The sequence below is a fragment of the Micromys minutus genome, assembly GCF_963924665.1.
Source record: "Micromys minutus genome assembly, chromosome: 1".
Classification (NCBI taxonomy): Eukaryota; Metazoa; Chordata; class Mammalia; order Rodentia; family Muridae; genus Micromys; species Micromys minutus.
This window is the reverse complement of record NC_137969.1, coordinates 254,533,718-254,558,319: the sequence shown is the minus strand read 5'-3', so window position 1 is coordinate 254,558,319 and position 24,602 is coordinate 254,533,718. Positions and strand designations below refer to the sequence as shown.

The 24,602-nt window shown below is 50.9% G+C and overlaps 1 protein-coding gene and 1 pseudogene across 6 annotated transcripts in view; one reads left to right on the top strand and one right to left on the bottom strand.

Moving 5' to 3' along the window:
* The window catches only part of MTA1 (metastasis associated 1), a 37,554-nt gene extending 20,616 nt beyond the window's left edge, over positions 1–16,938 (bottom strand). For all 5 annotated transcript variants that reach the window (XM_080934982.1, XM_080934983.1, XM_080934984.1 and 2 more), the window contains exons 1-2: positions 16,825–16,938; positions 3,932–3,999 (exon numbers count right to left, since the gene is read on the bottom strand). In XM_080934982.1, the coding sequence (XP_080791108.1) occupies positions 3,932–3,999; positions 16,825–16,852 (96 nt within the window). In that variant the 5' untranslated portion in view covers positions 16,853–16,938. The remainder of the gene's footprint in view (positions 1–3,931; positions 4,000–16,824) is intronic.
* Positions 1–24,602, top strand: part of LOC308418039 (transmembrane protein 11, mitochondrial-like) — a 444,261-nt pseudogene that overhangs the window by 90,153 nt on the left and 329,506 nt on the right. The window lies entirely within an intron of this gene.

The following is a 24,602-nucleotide window of genomic DNA, read 5'->3' as shown; positions in this document are numbered from 1 at the left end:
TTCCAGGCAAGTCAGGACTACACCATGAAACCCTGTCTAAAAACTACTACTAATAAAATAATAATGTTGCAGTTATGCAAGGTTATGACCCTGACTAGTGTCCCACCTTGAGTGAAGAATGCACAAACTAAGTTCTACTCGATGTGTCTGTCTGTGGACACCCAGAGCACTCATCCAACAGAGCTCTCCTTCCTGTGCTCAGACCATCCTTCTATGGCTGCTGGCTTCTCCCTGGCTGGCTCCTGTATCTCAGATCTCACCATGGTGAAGCTTCATACAGTTTGAAGCATCAGTAGTCTCAGTGAGTCCTGCAATGACAACAGCCCCCACGGAAACAAAGCCTCTTGGGCCCAACCTTCCACAGGTTCTGACTGTACTGTAGGCCAAAACTTGGTCTGCACATAGCCCTGTACCATTATACAGTTCCTCAATACAGTATTATTTTAAGTTCTTCCACATTTGTACTCTTGTCTTTATTTCTCTTCCTGTTGCTGTGGCTAAGTTAGTTGACAGAAGTATCATGAGGGAGAAAAGGACTTAGTCTGGCTCACGGCTCCGTGTTACAGTCCGTCCGTTGTGGCAGGGAAGTCACAGCATCAGAACTTGAGACGGCTAGTCACAGGTCAGGAAGCACAGGGGTGCCTGTCACTTACAACTCAGCTCTCCTTTCTCCACTTACACAGCCCAGGATCCCAACCAGGGAATGGTGCCGCCAACGGTGGGCAGGCCTCCTCACTTCAATTAACATAATCAAGATAAGCCCCCACAGGTGTGCCCAGAGGGTAGCCTTGCCTGTGGGTCTAGATTCGGTCAAGTTGACAATACTAATTACCACCCTTCCATCTCTCAGAATGAGACATTGCCCACGAAGGTACTCAGTCCAGTCCTTGAGTCATGTCTACCTGATGGCAGGACTTATTTCCTGTAATTCCTTCTAAGTGGGCGTTGGGCTCTGGGACCGTCTCCGGCTTTCTGACTTGTGTCTCAGGCTCTGTACTCCTGTCCTACTTCCTAGAAAGGATATTCAACTGTCACCCCATCCATCCTCCCTGTCTGCTTTCTCCTCTGGAAGTCCACACTCACTTTCTAGAGCCTCTGAGCGAGCACTGGCACAGCACACGCAGCAGTATCTCTTCCTTCTTGACGCCCTGGGTTCTGGCAGCTCCCTTCCCTCCATTCTCACATCTGCATCAGCCGCCTTCTCTAACATCTCCCCCTGTCTCCCACAGTGGGTGTCGTCACTGATCACAGGGCGTGGGCTGCACATAGTCTGCTCAACTTTGTGTTCGTCTCCAAGGAGATGCTCCTTGTGACCTTCCTGAACCTACAGGGGGGACTTGCCTAAATTGTATAGTGCCTACTCTTCTGGCCTAGGGTAGGTAGGGCTTTGGCCAATCAAGTTCCAAGCTGTTCTGAGTTTGGTCAGTTGCCATGGTGAAAATCATACCTCCTCTTCCCACATAACTTGGGTGGGCACTGGAGTTTCATGCCCTATGACTGTCAATATACAGCTTTGATGTTCCTTTCCAAAATTCTAGGGGCAAGGGTCTGTGTTCTGCTGGCTGCACTAGCTTAAAAACAGCTAGAGCCATTGCACTGGAGTTTCTGTCACTGAAGGCACTTGTCTTTGTTCTGTAGCAGGGTCTTGAACATACTGGCTGTGCCTAGCATCCAGGGGTAACAGGCAAGTCTTACAGCTTTGTTAATCTCGTGTTGAAAGTGAAACCTAGAGCACCTCACACAGACTGAAGATCCAAGGCCAAGGTCAAAACCCAAGCCCAGACAAGAGCCCCTCCCTGCAACAGAGGTCTGACACTGAGAGACAGCAAGGCTAGTCTACAACTGGGCCTGCCAGCATAGCTCACAACTCCCCATTATGTGACGTCCTCTGCACTTGGCTTTGAGGTGGGTGAGGCTTATGCCAGATTGTCAGTCAAAAAGATGGAATAGACACTGCTCCATATGCTGTGCCAAGGGATGTCCGCTCGCTGGGGCCCCCTGCAGGGTGCGGCCAACACAGGCACACGGACTTGAGCACTCACTGCAGATGGGACACTCCTCTAAAAACCTGTTTGTTCATGTTGGAGCTTCCCTACAGCTGAAATGGGTAAACGAGAGCCTACTGCAAACTGAGAGCTCCAGGCCCTCAAACTACTGTTCTGCCTACTGCCAACTGTGGCCAGGGTCACCCATGGAGTTCCTGTCAGGGCTCTGGTACCAGTGAAGTACATCAGAGTATACACTATACACCAGAACAGGCTGGTAGCAGATGTTACAGCTGCAGCTTAAGGCCTCAGACAGCATAGCCTAAGCTACATGGGCCTCAAGGAGCTGGTAAGGCTATCCCCTAGAATCTGGGGCCACATCTATGCCTCCATTAGGAGCCATCTGCAGGGTCCAGTCAAACTCAACAGAGCCATCTGTGGGGAAACATTCAGCCTTGCCCTCCCTGTACCATTTGATTCCAAGAATCTGAGGTCTAAGAATTACTGGTCTGTGGTACTCACAAAGGCTACAGAATCCTCAGGACCACCCAGTCTGGAAGGAATGAGCAGGTTTTCAGATAGGGATCTGGCAAATCTGTCATGTTACCTGCCTGGTATTGGAGGAAGCAGAGCAGGAACATGCCTGCCTACCCCAGAAACCTAGTCCCCATAACCCCAGTAAAGTCTCTAACCATGCATTAGCTTTAGAGCCAAAAGTGAGTCAGCTACATTTGAGGCCCATAGCAGGGAAATGGCCATGAGCTCCTAGCAATCCAGAAGGAACAAGAAGGTTCCTAGCATGCTATGAGTTTGGCTGACCTGACCCCACCCCACTCCCCAAAGTACCAGGTCATCCCAAGCAGAGTGGAATGGAGCCAAGCTTTTGAAATCTATACATTCATTTTCCCACACTTTTAGCCTCCACCCTAGGTGGCATATAGATACCACTGGGTTCCAGTAATGGATAAATCATGTCACCAGACCAAGGATTAAGTATCTGCCAAGAACTCCCAACATCCCAGCAAACACAGGCCACAGCAGAGGAAGCTACTGGGGTAAGAGGCCAATAGGACCCCTAATATACAAATAACACACGTACCTTCAAGGCTACAGTGGAAAGAGCACATGACTCTGCAATGTCCACTGTAGTCCTATGGCCAAGAAGCCACCCAGGCTAATGGAAATGATAGGAGGGGGAAGAGAAAGGGGGGAGGAGGGGGAAGAGGAAGGGGGAGGAGGGGGAAGAGGAAGGGGGGGGAGGGGGAAGAGGAAGGGGGAGGAGGGGGAAGAGGAAGGGGGAGGAGGGGGAAGAGGAAGGGGGAAGAGGAAGGGGGAGGAGGGGGAAGAGGAAGGGGGGAGGGGGAAGAGGAAGGGGGAAGAGGAAGGGGGGGAGGGGGAAGAGGAAGGGGGAGGAGGGGGAGGAAGGGGGGAGGAGGGGAGAGAGAGCACACATACAGGTAGAACTAGTGGCACTGAAGGCCACTGACTGTGACTAGTGTCCTCCGAGTCCTGGGTCCATGAGAGCACCTGTCTCAGATGGACCAGTATGTGCTGGGAGATGAGGCAAGACCTCAAGGCCACCCTGAGCTCGTCCTCAAGAAGCCTAGGCTAGGCTGGAGAACAGAGTTAAAAGCACTTCCAGAAGACTTGGGTTCAATTCCCAGCCCCCACAATTCACAATGCCAGTTCACAAGTATCTGTAACTTCATTCAGTTCCAGGAGACCCAATATCCTCTTCTGGCTTCCTCAGGCACCCATATAGTCCAGATATACACGCAGACAAATCACCCATACACATAAACTAAAACATTTTTTTAAAAAAGTCTAGACATGGGACTCACTCCCAGCCTCTCCTGGAGGGACATCCAAATCTAGGCCGAAAGGCAGGGCAGGCCCCGACTGATCCCCACAGGGCAGGCAGCAACATCAGTGTGTTGAGCTCTTACCTTATTAAGTTCTTCAATTCTTCGGATCAGGTATGGGTTGCTGGAGGAGTTCTCAAAGTAGACATAATCTGCAAAGAGATTTGCATATATGTGTTTTGCATAAACACATAGCACCAAGTCTCTAAGTCATTCCCACCATTTTAAAGATACCACCACCCCCACTCCAAAAGGGCTTAGAGAGATGGGTCAGTGGTTAAAAGCACTGGCTGCTCTTCCAGAGGTCCTGAATTCAATCCCCAGCACGGTGGCTCACAACCATCTATGTGATCTGGTGCCCTCTTCTGGCCTGCAAGTGTACATGCAGATAGAGCACTTACAGACTAAATAAATATATCTTTTAAAAAAAAAAAAAAAAGGACCTTCAAAGAATCGATGGCGAGCCTCAAGCAGACCCTTGGCAAACCCTATACCACTAGAACATAGATGGATAGAGCCCAGAGAGGGGTGCTGGGCCAGGTTACAGTGGTTGAGGGGCTAGGGAGACGCAAGACAGAGGGCTGGCTGAGTCCTCAAACATCCAGTATCAACTGCCTTCAGGAGCACAAGCCTTGGCTGGCAGGCTGTGGGGACTGACCGCTGCTTCCCTCATAAATTCCAACTACAAAGCTACCCTGAGGCCCTGCTCAAAGCTACTAGGCACCTTTCCAAGTAGCTGTTGAATGAAAAGTGTGTCTACCCTTCACCACCAGAGACCACTGTAGCCAGGACATGCCCAGCCTCTTCCAAAACACAAACAGCAACTACACAGAACACAGGTCATGGCTTCTGGGCAATCATACACACACACCAGCAAGGCAGTCACCTCAGAATTCCAACATGTCTCCTCTAGGGTGAGAGAGCTATAGGGTCTCAGAGCCTAGAGGGACATAGTCCCAGGGCTGCCACCATGACCCTACGGTCCCCTGGGACTATCACATCAGTACAAACTTTAGCATTTTGGTGAAGCTACATGGCTTTAAATTTTCTTACTAGCTTTACAGGTAGACTTGAACATTTTTGGAAGCTGGGAGACTGAGTCTGGACAGCTCAGATCACTCCATTGCCACAAGGCTCCAGGAGTCCCAGTGCAGAGAGCATGCTAGACTGTCATACTGTGAGGTTGGAAATCCTTGGCAATGAACACCTCCTTAACTAAACTGACTAGAAGGTCCCTCCTGTTGAAGTAAGTCCTGGACAGAGTCAGTAACTGCAACTCCTTGCTCCCATTCAGGCATACTCCTGCAGGCACAGGTCTGTCACCATACTGCTTCCTGAGCTTGTGACAAGTGCCAACAGGTCAACCATGTCCTACAACTCCAGCAGCTCGTGCTCGGAAGGACGAAGGGTCTCCAAGAAAAAGCAAGGCCCAGGGAAGCAAAGGGCACAAGACTGGACAAGATTCTGGGCTTCGGTACAGGGTCCTCAGACACCCTGTGAAAACAATCTGATGGATTTAATATCTGGACATTTTCTTAATAAAACTAGTATTTTAAAAAGGCACCCACAATCTAAATTTTTATGTTTACAAATCATAGCAAATTAAACTCCAACCCCCAAATTATTTATACTTGGAAAAATCTGGAATAAAATCAAATGTCTCCCAAGAATAGGCAAACAACAGAGCACCCAGAGATGACACCTGAGAAGCAGGCACTGAGACAGCTCTGCCCAGGGCAGGCACACAGACATCCAAGAGCATGGACTGGGCACTGGAGTGGGAAGGGGTGCTACCACAACAGGGCGTGCCCAGTGGCAGCAGTGACCCAACTACATGCCTCTCCCAAATCTCAGAGGTACCTGCCCAACAAGATGAAGTATGCTAAATGCACAATATACTTTAGAATGAAGAGAAAAAAACAAAATAAAAATGAACAAAAGAATAATCAAAGAAACTAAAAAGTGATTAAACCATTAATAAAGCTACCCACCATGATGACAGGAATGTCCATCCCTACAGGTCCAGGCTGTGTGGAAGACAGCGATGTGTGCCTCCCAACTGTGGCAGCTCAGAAGTGGTAGACTATAAGAGCCTGGTTTTGATACACACAGACACACCAGTGATAAGGTCTGTATGATAAAAGTACAAACCGCAGGTGGGCTGGAGGGAAGGCTCTGCAAACAGGCTCAGATGCCCTCTTCTGGACTCCACAGGTACTTGTGCTCATGCACACATCCACACACAGACGCCCGACTAAAACGGAACCATAAACTACAACAGAGATGGACACCATTCTGCAGATCCAGACAGTAGAATTTAAGCAGCCAGTGACGCCTGAACTGAGCAAAACACGCAGGCAAAACAAAACTTCCAAATGCTTTATTAAAATACTTTGAATGTACAGATGGATCAATGAGAAAGCCAATGGTTCAGGGGTGACAACAGTTCAGTTACTGCTCTGCTTGAGCTCTCAATGAGACAGCAAGCATGGGACCTGTGTGCAAACACTGATCCGAGAGACGCAGTGGCTGCGGAGCTTTTACATACTCCAACAATGTCTAAAGCAAGTGCTCTTTCTGCAAGCCAGGCTGTCCACACAGTTCTACAAGTGTCTCCCTCCCAGGCTTTGGTCATGGCAAACCCTCTGTGGTACCAACATGGATTAAAGGCTATGCTGAGGCTACATGGTAACAACCTGACTGCTGAAAGGACAGAGACTGAGAGAGTGGTCACCCGTGGACATGGGTCCCAGGCCCACCCCACGTGTCTCCAGTCATTAGCAACACATGCTGGCCTTGGCTAGTGTGGCACCTTCTAGTCAAGGAGCAAGTAACTGAGTCTAACAGCGCTGTCCGGGTGAGTATTTCTAGCAAAGGACTGGTCCTGAGGGCAGTTTAAGGAATAGCAAGGACTATGGTGATGGGACCAAGTTCTCTGGAGCTGACTCCTGGCACAGACACAGCTTCTGCCAGAGAGGAAATAGTTCTGCTCAGACCTCCAATTTTATTTCTCCCCAGTAAGGATGAACTTAACAGTCTAAGCATCTCAAACAAACATGCAGCCTTGAGAGGGATTATTTCGCAATGAACTAACGGCATTACCATGCATGTAGCAAGAACCAAATCTAAGTCATTCATTGCTTTAATAATGGTGATTTTAAGTGGTTTGTCTTGTTTTGGGGAATCTTCCATTCTGGTTCCAGTTTAAGCACTAGGAAGACACCATGCTGAGCTGTACTCTGGGTCAGACCACAATGTCTACCTCCTGCTTCTGACTGTGTTCACAGAATCGTGGCCAACCAAGGCCCCGCAGTCAGAAGCATGCTGTCTGCCTGTGGCACTGGCTCAGTGAGGTGTGGCTACCCTTCTGGATCTTGATTTTTAACCAAGTTTCTTCATTTGTTCACCCCTCTACCCCATGCACGTCACACATCTCAGCAGACTCCTCTCCTGTCTGCACCACCACTTTCCTCCCAGACTCCCAGCTTACAGACGGTGTCAGAGGTTCACATGCTCTTCTGATAGCGCAAACCAACGGCTGAGCAGCACCAGCTAAGTGCGCTGCTTCCACATTCCCTTTTGACAGACCCTCATTTTCTGAGGAGGCTCCCCTGGTATGAGATTCTCTCTCTAAATCTTCTAATTGTTCTGACATTCTGCTTCAAGTTGATGACACCGTTAAGGCCACATACACTGCCCCTCCCACACAGTCCTGGCTACTGGGCAAGACTTTACCATTCGAGGTAATCCAGCCAAGTCCCTAACTCACACTACAAGTATATCCACAGCATACACCTGGGCTCAAAACAGTAATGCCACTGTGTTCACAGGACCTGCAGTGTATCAAGCACACATAAAACCAACAGCTACTGTGATACTGTTGATAAAGGAAATCCATATTTGGTCTCCATCCTCACTTCCTGGCACAAGGCTCCTAAAAGCCTTGGGTCTTTCAGAGATAAAAATGTCTTTTGCATGTGCAATTATAAGATACGGGTGCCTCCACAGACCCATCGGCAGAAACGCTTGGTCCCCAGCTTGGCAGTGGTGGGGGTAGGGCCGGCATGCCTTTTCTGTTTTGTGCTTTTAATACCTCAAGACACTGTAAAATACCCAGTTTCGTGCCATCTACATTTCTATCCAAATGCTTTGCTGTGTCACAGGCCCAACACCAACGCAACTGACAGAGACTGAAACCTCAGAAACCGTCAGCCAAGATAAACTTTCCTCCTTGTATTGTAAACCAGCAGTCTCAAATTGTGACAGCAGTAAAAGTTGACTAACACAGGACGCCCATAGACGGTTATACCAGAGGCTCCCTGTTGCCCTGTACATTACCACAGGATACCTGTGAGATGGTTAACCAGACACACACACACACACACACACACACACACACACACACACACACCAATACCTGTTGCCAGGAACAGAGCTAACTACAAGAAACCAGGCAGGATCGGGGGTTGGGACTTCCAGCTCTTCATCTGTATGTGAAGAACCAGCAAACATGGCAAGTGTTCACCCCGCAAGCTGCCTCAATAAATTAATCGGACTTGAAGAGTGTCATAGCAGCTTCGATCCAAAGCTCTCAGTCAGGAGCGCAGGCTACAACCATGGCTGCACAACTAGCTTTCAAGTATGGGTATCTGGTGGAGCTGAGAGCTTAGCGACGGTCTGTGTGGTCCCCAGGCAGATAGCACCAAAGCTATCATCATAACATCCCTAGCCGGTGGGTGACCCATGGAGACCTGGATGGCTGCAGCTGGGAGAGCCCCACTCTACCATGTTTGACGGCAAAGCCACAGTGCTCTGCACTGTGCCTGGGGAGGACAAGTGCCTCAGATACAGCTCAGAATCAGCCACAGGATACACACTTGAGCCTCAGTGGCCATGCTCCAGTAAAACTTTAATTTTTTTCCCCCTCAACCACATAAAAATGTAAACGCCATTCTTAGCTCGTGAGTCACACAAACCTAGGCAGTGAAGTTTGCCAATGCAGTTTGCCAGTCTCCAAGAGGCCCTGCCATCAGCCAGGGTCATCCAAATCTCACTAAGTTGTTTGCTTTGTGGAAATCAACAAGCCAGGGCCAGCAACTAAGAACACTTGCAGTCAAACCTGACAACCTGACCTCAATTTCCCAGAACCCTGATGATTGAATGAAAGAATAGGCTCCCCTACATTGTCCACATGTGCACTTTGGCACACACGCACACCCCACCACACACCTGTGCTTTCCATAAATAATTAAACATTACATTTTTAAAAATCAGCAATAGTGACACACGTCTTTAATCCCAGCACTCAGGAGGCAGAGGCAAGCAGATCTCTGTGAGTCTGAGGTTAACCTGGTCTACACAGTGAGTTTCAGGACGGCAAGGGCGACACAGAGAAACCCTGTCTCAAAAACAAAACAAAACAAACAAACCAGTAAGAGCCAGGCTTAGTGGCACATGGCTTTAATCCCAGCACTCCTGAGGCAGAGGCAGGTGGACCTCTGTGAGGTTGAGGCCAGCCTGGTCTACAGAGTGAATTCCAGGACAGCCAGGGCTACACAGAGAACAATAAAACAAGCAAAGCCCAACATGGCAATTCTCCACTTCTGACAGGGAAGCCAGCAACTAGGACAGAGAGCACTGTTTTGTGAAAGAGCAAAGCTGGAGGACACACACCAGCTAACTCCCAATGCCACACTGCAGTAAACTACAGGTCAAGACCTCCACTGGCAAAAGCTGCCAAGTGATCATCGAACAACTGTACTGTCAACCAACTCAACCCCAACATCCACATCCTTACTGACAGTGCTGCCAAGACAACACAGAGAGAACTGGACACATGTGCGAATGCACAAAGACTCTAAACCCTCAAAACAAACAAAACAACAAGATGGATCCCAAAGTCAAACTCAAACTTTTATAAGGATTCTGTAATAAAAAAGAATAAAGACCTTGCGGTCTTGTGTTCTAAGAGACACACAAAACACAACCTCGGTCCTCTGAGAGGGATCTGAAATGCAGAATATAAACCAACTCTTAGGGCTGGGATATAGCAGAACAGCACTTGTCCAGTATAAGGCCCTCGGTTAGACTTCCACATCACAAACAACGTAATCAAAAAATAAATACATTTTTTAAATAAGGGCTGAAGAGATGGCTCAGAGGTCTGGAAGAGCACTGACTTCTTCCAGAAGTCCCAAGTTCAATTCCCAGCAACCACATAGTGGCTCACAACCATCTGTAACGGATCCGATGCCCTCTTCTGGTGTGTCTGAAGACAGCTACAACATACTCAAATAAATATAAATAAAAAAATAATAAATAAATAAATAAAGCAATCACCTCACAGTGATGACAGCAAGAACACAATCCAATTTAAAAACCAGGGAAGTGCCGGGCAATGGATGTTCATGCCTTTAATCCCAATACTGAGGAGGCAGAGGCAGCCTGGTCTACCACAGGGAGTTCCAGGACAATCAGGGATACAGAGTCTCAGTCTTTAAAAATACAAAAACCAAAACCAAAGAACCCACAAATTAAAAACAACAACCAAACAGCAGAACACAGCAGCCACATCCTTAATCCCACACAGCAGAGGCATGAGGGGCAGCAGAACATAACAAGACCCAGTCCCAGCCAAACCAACAGAACACGCAGCCGGCGACGGGGACCAGGACAGATGGCAATATTAGCTCAGAAGTCAGATACCATTCACCAGGGAGTGTGAATCAAAACCGTGAGGGCACCCTGTACACCCAAGCCACTGCAAGGCAGAGCTGACACAAGTGTGGGTTCTGGTGCCCCCACAGCGAAGCAATGGGCACAGAACCCACACCTCCTACGGTCACCAGACACTGACCAAACATTAACCCTATACTCCCATTCAAAAGGCAAGGTCTCTATAGGCCCTTCAACCCCCCCCATGACACAGAAGGAGCAACATCTGCAGCAGCATTAACCCTGCAGGATCCATTCCCAGAGCCTTGTCTGCCTTGTTCTCAGCTACGCCCAGCAGCTTGTGGCTGGGTTGGTTTCCATCTCCAGGTTTATGGACAGACTGCCCAGAGATAGATCTTGCAAGAAGCATCTAGCACCTCTGGGCCACATGCATGCTCTTGGCTCTTGGGCACACTCCTCCTGCCTGGTGACCTAGGCATCCTGTAAGCTGAAGCTTCAACCTCTAGGGGCACTAGACTTCATCCTGGCCATGGTCCTGTCACCCAGCTAGCACCCTACTAATCCAGAGTCTCCTAGCACTGCTTGGCCTCCAGTCTACCTCAGAAGGCCTTTGGTAACACAGTAATGACCTTGGAGGGCAGCCAGCATTGGGTAGAACCAACACATTGGCCCCACAAAACCTAAGATGGGGAAGAGGCCAAGACCCTACCTGCAAGAGCAAATGACCAATGGTCCCCCGCAGTGTCACCCAGTACATACAAGTAGCCAAATGCCCAGGAAGGCTACATGCAACCCCATTACCATGCTCTGACAGCCTCGAGAGATGAACCAGCAGGTCATCTTGGATTCTACTGACCTACCAGTGGCCCCTGTGGTTCATTTTCTAAGTGGGTGTGGAGTACACTGAGAACATGCCTACCATAGTAACCCACACTACCACAGCACACAGCAGACTTGCCTGTGAACCTCCTAAACTGAAGCAGCACCCAGTTGGGGACCCTAAATAAGAACCTTAGAGTTGGGGCTGGAGAGAGGGCTCAGTGATTAAGAGCACTGACTTCTTCCAGGGGTCCCGAGTTCGATTCCCAGCAACCACACGGTGGCTCACAACCATCTGTAATGGGATCTGATGCCCTCTTCTGGAGTGTCTGAAGACAGTGATAGATGAACCTCAGAGTCCTCCTAGATCTCAGGAACAAACCCCGACCCCCAAGCCATGAAGGTCCCTCTGCAGTGAGGCAGAACGACACAGATGGAGCACACACAGACTTTAGGCCAGAGCCTCTCTAGGTGGCTGTAAGTAGATCAGATCTACTCTGGATCATCTGATGCCTAGAAAGACATCAAAAGTCAGCAGCCTGAGCCAGGAGAGACTACAAGGGGGTGCTGCATCCTATGGGTACATAAGGCCTTCCAGGACTAGGGATGCCACAGGCCCCAATTAATGACACAGGTAGACAACTAATCCTGCCCAGGAGCAGGCAAAGCTACCACATCTGACATTATCTCATATGCTAATGACCAGAGCCAGAGCTTTTCCCAGTTCCCCTCCCATAAAAGCAATCCCAGCAGCCCTCCTCCGCACCGATGTGGGGTCCACACTGCATCACTTACTGTGGGCACCCTGGGGAACTCTACAGAGGCCAAGAAGCAAAGAAAGATACTTTCTGTAATCTTAAAGTCCCTGAGAACACAGGTGTAACGCAGAGTGCATGCTGGGACAGGACTAGGATTAGGAGCTATTGGCCCCAAGCAGAACCAGATTGATGTTTGGCCAGAAGCACCCTACTGTTCAACAGTGCCAATATGGGACAGAGAGGCCTCTGCCTGTCTCAAGGACTCACCCTAACATCCCTTATGCCATGTTCAAGTGAAATTCTGCTTCACAGGTCACCAGCACCCTGCTCAGTCCCTGTAGATGGGTGCCAGTCCCATCCGCCTGTACAGAGGGATTTAGCCACAGGAGCTGCTTCTTTGGACAGTTCTGTTTTGGTTAGTTGTTGCTAATACAGGAGTTTAATGCTAAAATCGTCTTTCTCAAAATAATTCAGAAGGCACAGAGCCCACCTCCGGCCCCACATGGGCAGACTAGCCATACTTAGGCTAAACAGGATGGGGAGGCCTCAGTAGGGCGCTGTGGGTCATACCTGAAGGAGCACTACCCAGCACCCCTCCAGCACAAATGACAGCTCAGTGGCTCGAGAGGCTGACAGGTCCCATGCTGCTCCACAGACGGGCTGCAGCCTTGGGCCTGGCCTACTTCTACAGCTCCTGCTACAGATGCAGGCTTGAGGGAAGAGTCAAAACTGGTGGGGTTTTCCCTACAAGTGCTGTGGCAAAGGGCTGGGCAGGACCCAGAAGCCTCCACAGGGCTCCTCAAAATAGCACAGGCACTAGGGCACTGCACACGGTATGGGCTCACAATATAGACAGGTATTCCCTTGCTACCCTGGGATTTAACCATGAGAGTATTTTAGTCAAAAAGTTTCAACTGGCCAGGCAGTAGTGGCACATGCCTTTAATACCAGCACTCCGACCCCCTTCTTGTTCAACATGGTTCCTGCTGATGTGGTCCCTGCTTCCTCTGGGGAGGTGGATCTCTGAGTTCTAGGCCATCCTGGTCTACAGAGTGAGTTCCAGAACAGCCAGGACTACACAGAGAAACCCTGTCTTGAAAAAACAAAAAGTAGGGCTAGAGAGATGGCTTAGTCGCTCACTGGCTGCTCTTCAGAGGTCCTGAGTTCAATTCCCAGCAACCACATGGTGGCTCACAACCCTCTGTAATGAGATCTGATGCCCTCTTCTGGTGTGTCTGAAGATAGCTAAAAGAAAAACCAAAAAGTTACAAGTGAAAAAAAAATCTCTGGGGCTCAAACTATAGTTCATAGTTCAGTGGTCCAGGGCTTCAGTATCTCACACAAGGCTTGGGTTTGATTCCCCAGTACCACATACTTAAAAAAAAAAAAAAAACAAGGCAGGCAATGGTAAGGCACACTTCTGATGTCAAGCACTGGGAGGCAGAGGCAGGAGGATCTCTGAGTTCAAGGCCAGACTGGTCTACAGATCAGTCAGAGCTACATAGAGAAATCCTGACTCAAAACACCAAAATAAGGACTGGAGAGATGGCTCAGCGATTAAGAACACTTCCACAGGTTCTGAGTTCAATCCCCAGCAACCACATGGTGGCTTACAACCATCTGTAATGGGATCTGATGCCCTCTTCTGGTGTCTGAAGACAGCTACAGTGTACTTATATACATAAAATAAATAATTCTAAAAAAAAAAAAAGATTAAAAAAATAACTACTGAACCAGAAAACAAAGTGTCTATACCAGGATTAAACACAAACGATGATATAAACCCAAGAGGCTGGCTCCGGGCATATGAAACAGCACACCAAATCAGGGCAGGGACCACTGTGGGGTGGCAACGGTCTGCAGGCTGATGCTTCCTGTAACGTTCCACAAGCAAAGCTGCTCAAAAGACTAGGGGCTGACTTCTTGCAATGAGAGGAAAGAATATTGCACAGGGAATGGCCATAGCCCTTCAATTAAAGAAAAAAGCTCCCACAGAGAGGCAGCTGCGAGAAGAAACACAGGTGCCGTAGGGTGTCCTCAACCTTCACCCAGGCTCTCAGTAGGGACAGCCTCTTAAACCCTCACCCACCCACCTGCTCAGGCGCTGGCAGGAGCCCTGAATGTTCAACAAGCCCCCATCTTAAGCAGCCCATATTTGCTCACAGCTGACCCTTTGGCCCAAGTGTTCTGTTGGCTCCTGCAGCCTTTTCTCACATCCCTTCACCCAGCCCAGCCCACCGTGACAAGGCTTTCAGACAAGCTTGCCAGAGAATATAGGATGCCCAACATTGTGTTGCAAATCACAATCTTGAGTGTACCTGTCTTCACAGTTGGGACACACTCACACTAAGGCACGGCAGTTTTTCTGAAATTTAAACCTGAATGGGCATCCTGTACTTTTCTCTGCCATACTTGCCAAGAAGAGAAAAGGGCAGGGGGAGAGATATTCCAACCAACCATTCCTCAGACCAGATTTCCCAGAGGACCAGATGACAGACTGAACCAAGGCCTGCTCAGAGAGCCACAGTGTCCTCTCATCTGGGGGCCTAAGAATCTGGCAGGCAGTGACTGGGGCAGGAAGCCAACAGCCAACACCCAGAGCACTGTCGCAAGGCCCTGCTGGGACTCCCAGGATGGCACTAGAGTTCCCTATCCCAAAAGTCCTATAGGTGCTGACCCCTTCACCTGCCATGGATACCCTCTGGGGAATATTACCCTGCAAAGCACTCCAGACAATACAGGTAGTGCCCCAGACCACGCTTGGCATACACAGGAATACAGACCTATTCCCCCCTTGCTCCTTAGCCAAACATACTTGCTTGGCACAGAGGCTCAGGGTCCAGACACCTACCCTCATGGGACCTCGGACAGGCCAGGACACCAGTTATGCCCTGGAGGAGCAGCCACAGGACACAGGACGAAAACTGGTACAAGTGAGCCAAAGTCTAGGGCCTTGGCTACAGCGAGGCAGGCAGCGGTGGGACGCTAGAAACGGGCTAAGAACCCAACACCCTGCAGACCACCTTCCTCGTTCACCATCTCCCACGGCCAGAATCAAACGGAGGAGCCCAGCCCTCCACTCTTGCTATTCATTTCTTCAGCATATGACACGCCATCATGGGCCAGAAACCGTGTCAACCGGGGATGGCTCAGGGGTCAGGGTCATACGCAGGAGTGGTGGTGGTGTTTCTGGCTGGTCTCCCACTCCAACATTCTCACAGCAGAGCCAATTTTGCTAGTCAGGGAGACAGCAGCAGAGACTCATCCACATTTAGGCTGTGACCAGAAGGAGGGTCAGCAGGAACCATGGTGAGCAGAAAGAGGGTCTGAATGCAAAAAATGGTTCACTGGGCATAGGAAGGGGCAGCACCTGGAAAGGGGCTATCTGGGGATCCAGGAGCAAAGCAGAGCTAGCCTCTGCTCCGAAGGCAAGCCAGTAAACCTAGAGGATCCACTCCCTCTGGGCCTGGCAAGACTGAAACATCAAAGACCAGGGCCTCAACACCCCAGGCTGTGCCCTGTGGCAGGAGCTGGCAGAACGCAAAGGCATGAGGTCAGGGATTCCCTGAGAGGGCCTGCTGTGGGTGGATGACCCCATCTTTGTGCCCAAAGCCACAGAACTGAGCTGGCCAGGTCCCGCTGGTGTGAAATGGAAGGAAATGACCTAGGCACTCAGGGGTCAGGGTCACACACAGACGTGTTGATGGGTGTTTCTGGCTGGTCTCCCACTCCAGTACACTCACAGCAGAGCCCAATATTGCTAGTGGGGGAGTCAGCAGCAGAGACTCATCCACATTTAGGCTGTGACCAGAAGTAGGGTCTCTAAGTCCAGAGAGAGCAGAATGCTATGGGATGAGGTAACTGTAAGGGTTAGCATGGACTGGATGTGTGCAAGGCCATCCCAGAGTGTACTGGCCACACATACACACTCACACACACATGGGAAAGGGCTTCCTAAGACCCACAGCAGGGGGTCCAGCCCGGGCAGGCAGGCCCTCGTAGCCCCAGGTCAGTTGGGACCTCTGGCCTTCCAACGGCTACTAAAGTGCCTCCTTGCTAGGTTAGGGTGAGCAGTAAGGCAGAGAAAAGTTTGGGGTGACTCAGACCTGCACTTGGGATGTAGGCCCCCCTGCAGCAGCCAACCCTCCCCCCCAGGAATCCCTACTAAGGAAAGCCCCTCGGCCGGGACGGGCTTGTGGCCCCTGCAACAGGATTCCTGGTGCCTGCACACCTAGCGGGCCCTGCACAGTCTCTGAGGAGCCCGCTCGCCCCCCGACCCCCAAACTCCTGCTCGCGGGACCGCAGCCAGAGCTCCAGAGGCACGTGCTCCTGCTCAGGGGCTCCGGCCCGGACCCAGGCCCAGGCCTCGCGCCGCCGGGCCCGCCGGCCACAGGGATGCCCTGGCCACTCGCCGCTACTCAGTCTGCGTCCCGCGGGCCACCCCCGGCCCCCAACAGGTGGGCATAGCCCCCTCCCAGCGCCGCTCTTCCACCCCGCGCGCGCGCGCCACGGCACCGGCGGCCCAGGGGCCATTTTGGGCCGGGACGAGCACCGGAGACCAGAACCGAGCCTCGCGGGCGGGGCGCGAGCGCGACGGGGGCGGGACGGGGGGGAGGGGCGCGGGCCGCGCGCGAGGGCGGCGTGGGGGAGGCGCGGAGGCCGCGGCGGGGCCGGGAGGCGCGGGCGGCGGGCCCGCGGCGCATAAAGGCCGTGGCGGGGCCTTACCTCCGACCCTGTACATGTTGGCGGCCATGTCCGGGCCGGCGGCGGGGCCGCGGGGCGCGGGGCGTGGGCGCGGGCGGCGGGCCGGGCGCGGGCCGGGGCGGGGGCGGGCGCGGGGGCGCCGGCGGGCGGTTTAAAGGGACCGCGCTGCTCCGCCGCCGCCGCCGCCGCCGCCTCCGAGGCCGCCGAGGCCGCGCAGGGACGGGAGGGCCGCGGCGCGGGCGGGAGAGGAAGAGGAGGAGCGGCCGCGGGCGGCGGGGAGGGGCCTCGGGCGCCGCCGCCCACCGCGCGGGCCGTTACCCGACCCCGCGCCGTGCCGGCCCGCGCGCCTCTGGCCGAGTGGCCCTTCCGAGCCCTTCGCTCGCCTGGTCCTTGGCATCCCCGGTTCGCCCTCCCACGACCCCTCCCGCCTGGCTCTCAGCATCCCGGGGTGGCCATCCGGAGCCTCATGCCTGCGTGGCCCTGGCATCCTGAGGGGCCCTCCTGAATCCTCTCCAAAGTGGTCCTCAACATCCCGGGGTGGCCCTCAGCATCCAGCTACTCATCCCGGGAGGTCCATAGAATACTCCGCTGGAGTGGCCCTTGGTATCCCCAGGTGGTCCTCGGGAGGCCCACACCCTGCATCCCTGGGAAACACTCCTGCAACCAGTCCAGAGTGGCCCTCGACATCACTGGTGGCCCTCCTGCGACCCCTCCGGAATGATATTTGGCATCCTCTAGTGGCACTCACCAGGCCCACGCCTGCCTGGACCTCAGCACCCGTTGGGTGGCCCTTTTTTAACCCTCAGTATTCCCCAGCATTCCTGGATGGCCCTCTTACATGGTCTTTTGGCAAACCTGGGAGGCTCTCCACGACGCCTCCCAAATGACTCTTGGCATCCTCCAGGGATCCTCTCCAGGCCCATTCCCTCCTGGCCCTCAGCACCCATGGGTAACCTTCCGGAGCTCCCTGTGCTCCTAGTCTTCAGCAACCCCAGGTGACCCCCAGAGAACACCTTCCTGAGTGACGCTCAGCATACCTGGCTGACCACACATACCTGACGAGGTGGGCCCTCCTTGGGAGTTTCCCACAGAGCCCTTGGGTCATTGTTGTGTAAGCCCTTCCCTGCACCCCTCATTTCCAAATCATGTAGGGGTCTCCAGTGTGTCCCTCATCTTCCAACCTCCTTAGTCATCCTTAAACATCATGACTATCCTTGAATGAGACAGCCATGTTCCTGAACTGCCAGGCTTCGGTTTACCTCCCTTCCCTCCTGGATTCCCTCCCACAAGCCCCAGGTGAAGCTGAGATCACTTATGCCTCCAGCCACAGACAAGCCCTGCACCAGGGCTGCTATACTGAGCAGGGTCCTCTGTTGAGGAAGGCACCTCTTAGTAGTATTCAGAAGCATCTGTGACTGTGTGCTGAGAGTCGAGTGCTTGGACATTACCCCAAGGCCAGAGGACAAAAGCGGTGTCCCTGATGGGAATCCTGTCCCTGCCACAGTTGGGGGAGTGGGGAGGAGCTCGTTGGGTGCTCTGGTTGAGTCTGAGCACTGCCAAAAGCCTGCATCCTGTTTGAGGTGCATTCTGTGGAACACGGAGTGTTGTAAACGGAGCTCAGGAAAGCACTGTGAGCCACTGAGAGGTTTAGGCACATGGGGGGGGGGGGGGTCACGGCTGATTCACTGCACATAACCAGGCAAGAAGTTGGCATGACGCTTGGACCCAAGCTAGGAAGGGTCTCAAGGCCTAAGCCACCTCCCGGAGCAATGAAAGGAAACATCAGAACTCATGAAGCCACCCTGATCTACATAGTCAATTCCAGGACAACCAGAGCTACATAGACCCAGTTTCTAAAACAAAAAGCTACCAAATACCATCTAGGCAGTGGTCAGGACAGAGGGTGCGGACCCCAGTGGTGACTCGCCAGCACTGGTTGCAGGTCTCAGTCCTTTTCCTTGGGGAGAGATGATAACCAAAGAGTAGGTCGTCAAGGCTGACGTCTAAAGGTGTCTGAATTCCAAGCGAGCCAGCGCTCTCGGGAACTGAACACACTCCCTCAGAGGGCAGCTCAACTCATCGCCTTCCCCTGTCCAGGCTAGAGAAGGTACACTGCCTAGCACAGGCCTTGTCCAGAAGCAAGGAGCATTCAAGATCTGTGGCAAAGGGACGAAGAAGAATGAACCCACTCGGTAGCAGAGCCACCAGACAGGAGCTGCTTGTGCAGTAAAGGATACTGGCCTAGGAAGTGGCCTGGTGACCACATCGTGTAACTCAATAGGATTACCTTTCACAAGGGGCAGGTAGGATCCAGCAGAAAAGGAAACAGAATAGGACGGAAGACTCCATCACAGGAGTGTTTTGCCTTCCGGGAATCTAGCAGTGTGGAGACCGTGAGCAAAGAAAAACAAACCAAGAGAGAGAGAGAGAGAGAGAGAGAGAGAGAGAGAGAGAGAGAGAGAGAGAGAGAGAGGAAGATTCAGCCCCAGAGAACACCTCACAGGTCACAGCACTCCTCAGAGGCAAATTGTCCAACTAGAAGGGGAGAGGATTGGTGTCATTTCAGGGCAACAAGACTGCCAATGGAGCCCATTTCACTTATTTTCTGATTCTAGGGGCTCACGGTTTCTGTCCCAGGGAGCTGACCACATAGAAGTGTGGGGAGAAGCATTAAGTCTTACCACACGGTGAGTGGCCAAGTCAGTATGACAATAAAGAACAGACGATAATGAGAAGGCACTGCTATCTCATGGGAGGTCCGGAGATGGGATCATGGGGCCATATCTTGTCTCTCTGGTGTTGTGGGGTGCTCTGGTGACCTGAACTGACCCATTAAAGAGAATGCCTAGGGCTGCTGTGCACTGAGGGATGGCAGAGCCTCAACCTAGAGCAGCTGGTCCTAGGAGCAGGAAATGAAAAGCATTCAGAGTTAAGCTGCAGGAAGATCTTCCTGAGGCCTGGATGGGAGAGGTCCGTGCCATGCTTCAGCGCACCAGCGTAAGTAACACAAGTTATCTGAGGGCTGTCTCGGGTGTGATTGAACGGGAAGGATTACTGAGACCACTCTTCAGAAAAGAACATCGCAGACAAGGACAGAAAGGAAAGCAAGCACTGGTGTGGTGGCGACTGCCTTTGTTCTCAGCACTGGGAAGCAGAGGCAGGCAGAGCTCTGTGAGTTCAAGGTCAGGCTGGTCTACATAGTGAGTTCTGGGACAGCCAGCAAGAGATACAGAGACTGTCTCTTAATCCAGTCCTCCCCGAGAAGGAACATTCCTGCCTCCATGGTCCCCGCTGGGCTGTGGAATGCAACTGGCCTGCGCCTGCCAGACAGGCTGTGTTATCTGGGGACGAAGAACTGGACTGGTGGAATGATCCAAGGCTTTGGGACCCAGAGATCATGAGTGAATCCCAGATGTCAGATTTTTACAGTTTGATTTTGGTTTTGCTTTGATCTGACTATACCTGTGTCCTATTTCTTCCCTGGGATAGAAAGTAACTTATTACAGAAGCCCACAACAAAGAAACTTTGGATTTTTAAAGCGAACCTTGACTTTAAGGTGTTGATATTTTAAGGTTGTGGGACTTTTGAAGGTGTGTGGTGTGTTAACATGAACCTGGGGACAAGCAAGAAAGATGCTTGTGCTGTTTGTATGTCAGCCTGACAGTGGGCGTGTCGTTAATAATTGATGTAGGAGGCCCAGCCCACTGTGGGTGGGCCACCCTTGGGAGGTGATGCTCAGTTGTATAAGAAAGCAGACCCCACACAAGATAGTCAACAGCACCCACCATGTCTCTGCTTCAGTTCCTGCCCTGGCTGTCCTTGATAATGGATTGTAAACTAAAACAAACCCTTTCTTCCCTCTCCCACCCCCCAAAAAATAGAAAACCAACCCTTTTTTCCCCAGCAGCACTTGAAGCTTAGAGAAACAGTTCCTAAGAAAATATAGCCCACAGGTTTTTTTTTTTTTTTTTTTACCCAGACAGATTTTCTTACATATATAAAACCCTTAAGAAAAAATTTTCAGTTATACAAGAACAGGAGAAACTGCTTTCAAAACACCAGCAGCCAGGGGTAGAGAGATGGCTGAGTGGTTAAGAGCATTGGATGCTCTTTCAGAAGACCGGAGTTCAGTTCCCAGCAACCATGGTAGCTCACAACTGCCTGTAACTCAGATCTAGATGAATCGTGGCATCAGGTATGAACATGGTGCACATACCTGTGAATGCAGGCAAAATTTTCATACACATAATAAAAAGTCTAAAAAAAAACTTCAATTGGCTGAATGACCAAGAGGCCTCAACCCTACACAAAGAACTAAAGGAGACCTGAGAGCCAGAGAAACAGTCCTCCTCAGGGAAGAGCAGCAACTGGCCATCCAATACCAATGTGCATGTAGCAACAGTCAATGCAAATCAAGGCCATGAATCTGGAAGAAAGCAAGGTGGGATGTTTGGGAGGGTGGGGGGGCAAGAGGAAATAATGGAATTATAATATTCAAAGAGGAAAAGACCTTAGCTGGCCAGGTGTGTTGACAGATAGCTGTAATCCCAGCACTTAAGGCCAGCCTGGGTTACATGAAACCCCATGTAAAACAAACAAACAAATACTTAAAGGCCTGGAGATGGCATTTGCTGCCCTTGCAGGAGACTGTGACTCAGTTCCCAGCACCAATGTGGCTGTCTACAACTGTAACTCCAGTCTCCAGGGACCTGATGTCCCTTTCTGGCCTCCTTCAGTTCATGGCACACATACATACAGGCAAAACCCTTGTATACATAATATAAAAGAATCAAAACATAGAAGGCAACCTTATTTCAGCTAATAGATACAAAACAAATCAGGCAAATGACCAGAGTTCCAGAGGTCAGCTGACTATAGATCCAAACAAGAGCTGTAGATCCGGGATGGAAAGGAAATGTATTGGGTCTTGCTTACATGAACTGGATGAGGAAGGGCCAGGGCAGGACAGGGAAGGCCTGTGGCACTCAGTGCTGAGCCAAACACCAGTGCTGTCCACATTGGAAAACAAATTGTGCTGTCCCTTGATGTACTTACAGTTTTCAAATATAATTTGAGACACAACTCACTGTGTAGCCCAGGCTAGCCCTGAATTTGCATCAATGCCTCCTGTGTTCCCCACCACACCTGGCACTTAGCATCTTTTCACTGCTTTTTACAGCTTAAATACTTTTACTTTTTTCTCTTTAACACAAATGTCTGTAAGCAGAAGCTCTGTACTTCAGACTTCCCATCGCTGCACCGCCTCATACATCCCAGAAATAGCTGGAGTCTCTACCTAATGTTAAGAGTGATCAACTTTTTTTTTTAATAGTACAGAATAGAGTTTATTCAAATCATGGTAAAGTTAAGAGGATAGTAGAGGCAGAGAGAGAGAGAGACAAGAGGAAGAGAGGAGTAGAGAAGAGGTCGGCCATGAGCACATGGAGGGAGAGGGGGGAAGGGAAGGGAAGAGGAGGGATGGGGTGGAAGTGTAAGAGAGGCAAGAGAGAGAGGAGGGGTCAAGCAGCCCCTTTTATAGCGTCAGGTCACTGGGGCGGAGCATACTGGGCTACTGCCTGGGGTAATTGAGAGGTGGGGTATGCCTGGCTGTTGCTAGGTAACTGAGGGGTGGGGTCTACAGAATCCCAACATTCCCCCTTTTTGGTTTAATTAAAAAAGAAAAATTACAGGAATAGGGTCACTGTGATCTCTTGACTGCTTCATGCTTGTTTGGGGCGAGTCCAGGAAAGTGGGAGTCCAGAAAAGTGGGAATGGGGATGTTTGTCCAGTCTCAGAATTGGCTGTTTCCTTGATGTCCAGGGTCTGTGGAACCATCTGAGAATAAGTCAGAAGGAACAGGTCCAGTAGGTTGCTTCTCTGGAGCTGTTCTAGATGTAATAAGCACCTGGACTTGACAAGATGCTGGAACACACATATGTATACATTATAGGTAGAGATAAGTACATTTGGAAGAAAGAAAAAATTTTCAGGAGTGGTCCTAATGCTGCCATTCCTCCCTTATCGTAAAAAGGAGAAAAAAGGGAGGGGGAGGCTGATGGTGAAAGGGGAATAGGGGCGCTGAGAGTCTCATTGGCTACTTCCTGCTGTCTTGGGGCATCGTAGGAGGTGCAGCTGGCTTTCACCATTGGGGTCCACCTGGCAAATGTTTACATCACACTCCTCTATGGACAGTGGCTGGTAATCCTGTAACAGGAACTAATTAATAGTTTGGTTAAAATTTTTTTGTGTCTATCATTGAAGTAGACAGAAGATTGATAAGGTTTGGAGCAAATTACTACAGAATGTGTCCCGATGTCTTAAAACAGTGTATCATGACATGGAGAGGGATAGAGGAAAGGTGTGGAGTCATGGCAATGTCAGAGTCGGGCAGCTGATAAAGGGTGAGGTAAGGTTATTAGGCAACATCACTGAGAGAGACTGTAAGTGGCAATTGTGAGTTCATTCTAGGGGGTACGCATAGCCAGCAGTCTTTAAAGCAGCCGGGTTGGGTGACATCAATTGAGATGTATTTTTTGAATTTTGATAGTGCTTACTGGGGACCCTGGTTGATTTTTACAGTAGAGCTTACCAACAACTCTTGTCTCCCACCTGGGATACCATGGATCTTGCATGTGGAAAAAGAGCTGTAGGCATCTCAAGAATCACCTTAAAAGGGTCCTGGTAGGGTCAGGTCTTGGGTTAGTCATGATGCAAAACTGCATTTCTCAATCTGAGTCACAGTCACGGCATGAAAGGAAAAAGGAATATCTGGTTGTGAGGAAATCTAATCTCCTCACACGGGGCACCAATGTTGTGAAAAGATGACGTCCCAGGTTTCCACACTAATGTTAGGGGAAGGATAAAGAGAGTGGGGGCATATGGCCAATGGAAGTGCAGTGAGGCCTGGGGGCAAGGGAGATGCCTCTGGGGGGTCCATGTTGGGAATCCCTTCTCCCTGAGGGACCAGCCACATGGTATAGTACAGAATAGAGTTTATTCAGGTCATGAGTTAAGAGGGTAGTAGAGGCAGAAAGAGAAAGAGAGAGAGAGAGAGAGAGAAGAGACGAGAAGAGAAGAGAAGAGAAGAGAAGAGACGAGAAGAGAAGAGAAGAGAAGAGAAGAGAAGAGAAGAAGCCAGCCATGAGCAAATGGAGGGAGAAGGGGGAGGGAAGGGGAGAGATAGGGGTGGGAGAGCAAGAGAGGCAAGAGAGCCAAGAAGCAAGAGCTCAACTTTTTTTTAAGTCCTCTATTAATTTTGAGCAAGAGGTTTTGCAAGCCAGCGAACTCATGTGGTGTCATACACAGACAGCTGTGAACTACATCTCCCAGGTATCCTTCTGTAGTGTCACACGCAGACAGCTGTGAACTACATCTCCCAGGTATCCTTCTATGGTGGCACGCACAGACAGCTGTGAACTACATCTCCCAGGTGTCCCAGCAGCCATTCACTGTGAAGGTCGGCTGCTGGAAAGGCCTCTTTCTGCTTCAGCTGTCCAGAGTCTCCTCTGCAACACATTCTGAGCTGGAGTATCAGGATGAGAAAGTTGAGTGTCCTGTGAGACCCCATGGTTGTGGCTAGCTGAGGAAAACTCAAACCTGCCCAACCTCACCTGCCTCCCCTCGACTGAGGTGCCCAGGGAGGAACCCTTCCCCCAAGACCTTTGTGCTCAATCTAAGATGAGCCAACCTGTCTGCTGTGAACCCCTTACTCCAATCTCCTTCAGAGGCCTCCCCATCTTCCTACACCCTTTTCTGTTTCCAAGTTGCCCCAAGTATCCTAGACATATGTCTTGGTGGG